The sequence below is a fragment of the Theobroma cacao genome, chromosome 1 (assembly GCF_000208745.1).
Source record: "Theobroma cacao cultivar B97-61/B2 chromosome 1, Criollo_cocoa_genome_V2, whole genome shotgun sequence".
Classification (NCBI taxonomy): Eukaryota; Viridiplantae; Streptophyta; class Magnoliopsida; order Malvales; family Malvaceae; genus Theobroma; species Theobroma cacao.
The window spans coordinates 2,324,160-2,332,863 of record NC_030850.1 but is presented as its reverse complement, the minus strand read 5'-3'; the positions used below and the strand labels follow the sequence as shown (position 1 = coordinate 2,332,863).

Genomic DNA, 8,704 nt, shown 5'->3' with positions numbered 1-8,704 from the left:
TATATTATATGCATGGATCAATAACATTTCAATAAATTATACATTCAAAATAGTTAAAAGAATTATTATATCTAAAATAAATAATTTCTTAAATTCATAAATTAGACAAATAAATATCATTCTTCAAATACTTAAAAAATATATATATATATCATTCTTCAAATATTGTACAAATCATAGATTAGGTTTTTAAAATTTACAAAATTTTGTCACTTTTAATTACAATCACAACCATAATCCATGACAAACATCATATCAACAATATTTTTCACACGATTGTTACCAATCATTTTAACTCGTTAATAAGATCGTAAACTAAAGTATAAACCTATTAGCATTGTTATAGAACTAATTTTGCTATCAAAAAGTTTAATTTATTTAAAGAAACATACATGTTTGATAATCTTAAAATAATTTGAAAAATTTGCACACCATTTATTAAAATGTCTATATCTTAAATTATAAAATTCGAAATCATGATCCATTTCGTGCCTTGGAGACTGTACTCGACAGTCTTTCCGTTCATACAAAATCCCACATGTAAATCAATGCAGAAAATGGCAAAAAATTCTGAAATTACCTTTGACAATGTTGTTGGGCAACTTGTCAAATCAACTATTTTTGAACTTGATACAAATTAATATTTAAATTTTATATAGAGCTTATTATTATTACGTGGAAGCACGAAAAACTGTTTGTGTTAAATTAAAACCCTAAAACAAAAGCATCGATCGAAGTAGACATTAACCTCCCATAATTAATTAGCACTGTAATTAGGAGATGATCAACTTAAATTATGACAAAAACTTTAGCACTTGATGGACTAGATTTTGACAAAAGCTGCCTTATCATAATCGATAAAGCTTAAAGCTGCCTCACCATAATCAAATTAATAGTAATATTTATTTAATATTTTTCTAGCCTGTTTAAACGCTTGTGCTCTACTAATTTTTTTTTTTATCATTTTCCAATTAAATTAAAAATTATTGATTAAATTGAAAAGAGAGGGAATTAATTGAGCTAAAAGTCATGTGGAGCTAGTATATATACCCCTTCCCCTATTCCAACCCATTTCTCTCACCATCCCATCGTCTTCTAGCTAAGCTCTCCTTCCTCCCGCTCTCTATCTCTGCATCCCATTCTCTCTCACCATCCCATCTTCTGCTACCCTCTGTCTCTCCTTTCTCATGGCAACCGCTCTTCCTCGTGCCCTTTCTTTTTTAAGAAATGCCACTGAAGTCGTGGTCCAGTGGCTTCGTGGTCTCCAATCTTTTGTCTTAAAATCAGCAAACCAGAAAACACTTCACTCCACTCTGTTATTGTAAGCCACTACTGGTTTCCTTTTACATTTCGTGGGCTTTTGCTTCTGATGACTATAAAGTTTGGCGAAAAGCATTTCCACCTCTCCAATCGCGATAGAGCCGATAATTATCTTCTGTGAGATTGGCGTTGCCCATTTTGCCCTAAGACCATTCTAGTGGTGCGGGCGAACCCCGTATTTGCTCCTAAAAACCGCTGGAGCTGATAATCATCCGTGCAAATTGTATTATTAAATGAATTAAATGATTAATAGTTTTTATAATAACTTTAAAAAGATATTTTCTTAAAAACAAAATATTAATATGCAAAATTTCATTAACTTCTTTGTTTTTTTCAACACCCAACGATTAATGAATTTTTTTGTTTTACGTGACAATCCTAAAAAATTTTTTTCCAAAGAAAACACTAATATACGACTCAAATTATTAAAATAGTACATAATAAGAGTAAATTAAAAAAAAAATAAGATTATTTCGATTCTCTCCATTTTCTTGTATCGCATTTCTTGCGCTGCCATAACAAGAAAGCTTAGAACACGTCAGAGGTTTTGACTAAGGCTGCCTCACCATAATCGATATTTGCTTTGTAATAGTATGATATGGTTTTTTTTTTTTCAGTAAAAAGATGGTTTCATTTTTGTGAAATATACAGAACTAACTCCTGAGAAAGAAAACTTAATTTTCGTGAAATTGTAAGAACGGTCATATACACAAAGCTATTGCTTTGTAATGACAAATTGTTGTCTGGTTCATGTGTATATATATGGTCCACTAATAAAGGGTTGACTCAAAATTAAATCAGTAGTAATGTTTATTTAATGTTTTTTTAGTCGATAATAGTCATTTAATGCTAAGTGAAACTTTTTTTTTTTAAAGTAATGCTATGTGAAACTTGTTTAAATGCTTCTTGTCTAACCAAATATTATTTTAATATTAAAATTTCTGATCATTTTCAAACTAAAGAAAAAATTTAAATTTTATATCTCTAAATATAACATCAATGTGTGTGCAATAGTATATAGCAGACAAATGTCATTCATTAAATTGAAAAGAGAAGAGACTAATGCAGCTAATAGTCATGAGTGGATAGGAAACAAGTTTTTTGCAAAAATAATGGATATATATATATAAAAGGAAAGTTAATTTCATTAAATTTTCAGCATTTCATATTTCATATTATAAGGAGGGCTGGTCTTGGCTAAACTTCTCATTCTTCTCGTTGCCACATATTCCATCTTCTCGTGAATGCATTTATCTCTGACATTGAATGTTTGATTAATTAAAATTGATGTTTTCGTCAAGGCAATCAATTTTTATTATATTTATGCACATAAAAATTAATTTGAGTTCTGATATTTATCAAATCTCTATATATATATACATATATTCTTATCTTAATTTTATTATTTCATCGCACCAAGTTACTGATAATAATTAATCATGTTGAACAATGAAAATGGAAGCCATCCTATAATAATACATCCATTGTCCAAAAACTGATCAAACAACAGTGGAATATGGTCCTGCTGCAGACTTTTTTTTCATTTCATAGGATACTAGCCAGATTGGTGTGGTTATCCTGCTCAGATTGCCTTACAACAAATTCTCCCTTGCTTTAAACTTTCACCCAGGAATGGACTTGCTTAAAAATAAAAATCATTCAGGTCTCCGTTGATGACTTGAATGCTGCAGCTGAGCTCTTTGTAAAAGTAATAAGGTTGGAACCAAATGATGGTAGGTTCTTCAATTTTGAATTGTGTTCAGCATACTGTTGATATAAGTTAATTGTTTTAATGAATGGTAAGATCCATTAATCCCAACACGATTCCCCATCCGCCGTCGTCCAGTGGCTAGGATGTCAGGCTTTCACCCGGGAGACCCGGGTTCGATCCCCGGCAACGGAACTATTATTTTCCAGACCGTCGATTTTAGCAGTTAGTAGTCTTGGCTTGAGATTGCACAACGATGAGGGTAGATTAAAAAGACAAATGCACGCAAAAAGAGAGAAACAAATTCAATTGATATTTTCACTTCTGCTACAACTACTGATTGGTTATCTCTCAACCAGATAAGGTCCCTGTACCTATTTTTGTAAATGCATGGCCTACACGCAAAGATCCAGTTCGAAAAGCCCATTGACACTGAGCCTCTTGAAGAACCAATCAATTAAATTTCAGGTTTTCTATTGCAAAGATACACTCATGTATCTACGGGAAAAGAAATACTAGAAGAAAGGACTGGAAACATGAAACTATATCTCAGACAAAAACCCCTGTTTCTCTGCGGAGCATCTCACTGTCAGGTCTTAAGAAAATGAGCCGCCAAGAGCTTTGATACGGTGAAGCCAGTGAAGGTTTCAACTTCGAAGAGTTCTTTCAGCTTTTCATCACATATTACTTTTCTCTTGTCAGATGGATCCTTCATGCAAAAGCCAAAACAAATAAACAAAGTTTGATAATAATTCTTGTTATGCCTTATTATATGCGCTTAGGATCACAATTTCAGTAAAAGGACCCTATGGATAGGGCAGATACCTGGAGGTTGTTTTCTTTTATATAATCCCACATTCTCTTTATTACATCAGCCCGCGTTAGCACACTTTCTCCAGTACCAAGGAACTTCACCAGAGCATCCGAAAGTTGAAGAGGAGCAAGAAATCCCTTCTGCCGCTTTTCCTTCCTTTTTGGCTCATCTGGATCTGAAAAGGCAAAGAAGAAAACAGCAAACCAGAGAGGTAAGAATATATGATAGTGAACTGTCTACTAACATGTTTATCATAATTCAACAACAGTAATAAATTAACCGATACATTATACATATAGTGAGACACATGACATGCGTGCACAGAAGGACACAGAGGAGGGCAGCAAAAGCCACAAAGGTCACTGATATCACTACGTTGCCGGTTCAGGATTGGATAAAAGAGGAGATTATTTCAAGCAAACAACCAATGAAAACCTGACTCAAAACATGCAGGATGTTCAGGACTAAGCACACAAAGATATATGAGAGCCAAATACACAAGCAAGCCAGAATTAGCAGCAATAGATGTCTCTAGCAACAGCACTAAATGAGAAGGTTCTTTCAGGAAACAACAGTCAAAAGACCAATTTACCAATTTGCACTCAAAGTGGGGAAGCAAAATCTTAGCTGCAAGGTATTGCTGGCAAAGGTAGACAAGTTGTTAGTATGAGCAATACTAACTTCTCATATCAATACAAAACAAGTTCTGCTATGATGCATCATGAGTCAAATAGAAGACTTTAATTTAGTCATTTACCATCCCTACCTTCTTCTCTCACGTGCTTACGTTGCTTTTCCCTCTCTGTTGACTTGACTGAAACAACTGTGCCATGAAAGCCACTATAGTTAAATTTAGCACTTTATAAAGATGAACATTAAAAAACGCGTGCAGCATATTGATCATGGCACAAAAGATATTGCACCTGCATTTAGTTGAAATTTAATTAAATAAAGCCCTCATTTCCAGCAATGGCCAATTATATGGAGAACCGGCAGTTTTTACTCAAGTTTCAAGGAGTCAAGTAATTTGAGCCGAAATCTAATATATCAAATCAAGCCATCTTAAAATGTTTAGCAAATGCAAAAGAGATATGCTAATACCTTCATCTGAATCCAAGGGCCAGATATGCTTTGACAGGGCTTTGTTCATTTGAAACATGTCAATGGAACGAACACCAAAAAGTGCTAGCAATGGCTCATCACAAATTATATTTTTCTTGTTAACTGGGTCTTGCAAATTTTTCTCTCTAATATAAGCCCATATTTGCTTGACTACCTAGCACCAATATTAAACAGACAATTTAGAACAAAGCAGCTCCCTTAATTAAGTAATCAACAAAAAAGAAACTGAAAAGAAATTCAGGACATTTTAGAGGTACCTCAGTCCTCGCCAATGCAGGCACTCCTACAAGTTCTTGAAGTTGTGGTGAAAGGCTACATACTTTGTTAAAACCACCTCCTCTTCTCTTAACTTCATTATTGACTCTTTTTGACCTATATTATAAATTAATACAATCATAAATTCGTAAACTAGCATCTATAAGTTTGATGGCAATTGCAACCTCTGCTTCAAAGCCCTACTAAACTTCAAAGCTTGCATGCAAATGTAGAGAGAAAATTCTTCGTCTAGGTATATTCTAGATAAATTAGTGGATTTGAGGTAGATGATAAGCTGAAGAAAAGATGAACAATTCACACAAAAATCACTTTTCAATATGCTCATTATCCAACATGAAATAGCATTAAATCCTGCTACTCTGGTGCAGCAGCCATTGTTGTTTGCTAATACTACAAACAAGCAAACAGACTATTGGATCAAAACTGAAGCAAATAATGCACTTTAGATAAGAAATATCTGAAGTCATCTAAATGACATCATTAAACACAAGCTGATCTGTCTTGTTTTCTGGGCAAAACTGGAGTCTGTATTATTACAAGTTTACAACCAACCCATTTCCTCCTTTCCAGCCCCCGAAAACATCAAAGATTGAGAACAAACAAGAAAATTCAGATTGTCGAGAATTTTCAGGAGTCTAAATCAACAGATTCAATGAAGGAGAAAAGGAGGGCAAAAAAACATATTTCAAAATATAGGCTGAAAAATTTTACACCTTAACAACCAAAGATCAAATGCACAATCAATAGGGTGCACAAAAAGGCTTGCATTTCCTGTTCCAAAGGCCAAATTTAATTACAAAGAGAGAAGTTAAGGTAGCTTGCCCTTGTTTTAATGCATTGCAGTCAACAAAATACCCTTCTGTACAACTTATCTATCAGTAGTGCCTCGGATGAAAAAAGATCACTTACAGACCACGAGCAAAAACCTTACAATTTATAAGACAAAAGGGAAAAGAGAAAAAATTGTCTCCATGAAATAAAATGTGTCAAAGGACAAATAAGCGCACATGAATTTGGAGCAGCTATATATTAATCAAATAACCTAGTGCCATGGAAAGTGAGATCATTAAAGCATTTTCAAGGAAAATTTTCACTCCTAAAGCACTTAATTAAATTTCGTCCAACTCCAAAAAAAAAATTTGTTTAAGCTTCTCCAAATCAACAAGGGTGGAAATTATAAGAAACTTTCATTTTCTACAATGACAATAAAATATTAAAATCATGTCTGCATTAATTTTTTTAACACATCATTGTTATCCTTTTATTTCTAGAACTATGGTTAATCAACCTTGTAGCGAAGAGTTCCACGGCAATCTCAGAGAGTGACTCACTGAGTTGGATTTAAATTATACACCTGTTCAGATTAACACAAACAGGTTCTGTCAAATGTTGACATTCAAAACATTTTCCCCAACTTATATGCTTAAAAAAAATACACCCTTTATAAAAAATATTTATAATAATTAAGGCTTAAAAAAATCCAAATTACACTTATGATAAAACTAAGCATAACTATAACCAACTTATAACCTCACAATTAACTTCTAAACCACGCATCATCTAAAACTTTTAAAAATAAACAAATACATTTGATTTATTATTACGTGAAATTTTGTATAATTATTAATTAATAAATAAATAACTGACCCTTTCTTCGCGGAAGCCCTTTTATTCCTTGCTCTTTCACTCTCCTCCTCTTCCTCGTTCGAATCAGAGCCGTCGGTTTCCTCTGATTTAATCTTCGCCGTCTGGTCATCTTCTTCGTTATTTTCATCCTCTTGTTCTTGTTCTTGTTCTTCGGCATTTTCGAACTGGCTTTGGAGATATAAATCGACTTGCTCCCTAATAAACTTCTTTTTCTCCGATAAATCAATCCTGAAATCCTCCTCCAATCTCCGCCGTACGATTGCTGTCGTCGTCGTGTTCAGGTCCGACTCTTTCAAGAACTCCCGGAGCCGGGCGATTAGCTCGGAGTCCAACACCATTTCGGTTTAAGAGTCCCACCCTACTATTTTTCCTCTTCGGTTTTAGGGACTCGGTGAGTCAGGTGGCGGAGATTGTGTTGAGAGCGAAGAAACGAAGAGGACAAAATTGGAAAAATAGGTGAAAAGGTTGGCTCACCCGTTTCTCGTTACTCGTTTGTGAAAGCTGAGGCGGGTTGCGGGGCCTACAGAACTTAAAGCTCGTGGCCTTCTAGGAAGGATTTTTTTATCTTCCTGATTTGCCCTCGCATTTACCTTGAAATTCCTAGTGGTATCCCTCTCCATTTTTTTTTTCAGAAATGTGGCCACATTGTACACGCGTCACATGGGCTGGGCCTAAGACGTGGGCGGCAACATTAAAATAATGGCACGCACTTATATATAAAAAATAAGCAAGGGCAATAAGTTTGGTGTTAACGATAACAATAATAATCATTATTGACGTAAATAAAAAAATATTCATTTTTTTATTTTTGGAAATTAATTGGTTAGTTGTTTGAATTTATATTGAAGTTGCTATACGAAGTGTACTTGTAACAGAAGTTTTGGAATATAACACGACTTTAAACTTGGTCCAATTGTTTTTGTTTGGTGGTTACGACTAAAGTTCGGCTGAATAGCTTGACTTTTTGACATTAAGACATCAAATTTGTGGAAGCTTCCTGCGTGAGAGGTTTTTCTTATTAGTTAGTAGAAACACATGCGATTGGGAAGTCAATTAATACGCGGATTGTGAACAAAAGCAGTTTGACTGTTCTCTTCCCAATTTACTCTTCAACTTGGCGGGGCATTAAAAGCCAATGGTCTACTTAGGATTGCCTACGTGGGAATTTGGATAAATTAAATGATAAAACGGGCCCATGCTCTTGGTCTACAGTGGGCCATGGCTTTTGCCCAACTTGAAGCCCACATTTACTTGTCCAACCCTCCCTTTAGTCTTAAATAAGAAAAATGAACCATTGATTAAAGGTTCATTTTTATTATTTATCTCATTATAAATAATGGAAAGTATTTAATTTTTTATACGCTTACAAGAATAATTTATTATTACATATTTCATTATCACATTTAATTGCATAATTAAATCAATATGTTTCGTTTTTTAAGCATTTAAGCTTCCAAAATCTAACTAAAAATTTTGACAAGAGTTGATGAGAACGATGACGGTTAATCATGTAATTATTTATAAATTATTTTTTTCACTTTACTTTTTGTTTTTATCATTTTCCTCATAATATTAATATTTTCACCTAATATGTTAAAGTCCATTTATGGTTGAAGAAGAGAATATCAGTGTCAACAAGCATCCGCATGGCCTTTCGTAGGGTAAAGTCCCTAACTACGGAGGCTAACAATAAATTCAATAAGCATGTGAAGGCATCTCAAAAAGAAGCGTTCTGCTTCAACAAACAAATAAAAAGGAGATATATATCTTTGACTTAATGTGCCTGCGGTCAAAGCCTTATACTTCTTTTAGTTTTT

The 8,704-nt window shown here is 33.8% G+C and overlaps 1 protein-coding gene and 1 non-coding gene across 3 annotated transcripts; one reads left to right on the top strand and one right to left on the bottom strand.

The window, feature by feature from the left end:
• TRNAE-UUC lies at nt 3,152-3,223 on the top strand. The gene has a single exon. It is a non-coding gene; the product is annotated as a tRNA-Glu (tRNA).
• Nucleotides 3,321-7,409, bottom strand: LOC18611075 (upstream activation factor subunit spp27). 2 transcript variants are annotated; one of them, XM_007047099.2, is made up of 6 exons: nt 6,888-7,409; nt 5,222-5,336; nt 4,944-5,118; nt 4,600-4,665; nt 3,854-4,017; nt 3,321-3,737 (listed from the first exon to the last, which is right to left on the bottom strand). In XM_007047099.2, exons 1-6 carry the CDS (start codon nt 7,223-7,225, stop codon nt 3,618-3,620), a joined length of 978 nt encoding a protein of 325 aa, XP_007047161.2. In that variant the 5' UTR covers nt 7,226-7,409; the 3' UTR covers nt 3,321-3,617. The 2 variants fall into 2 exon arrangements, with proteins under 2 accessions (XP_007047161.2, XP_007047160.2); XM_007047098.2 differs by having other exon boundaries at nt 4,609-4,665; nt 6,888-7,407.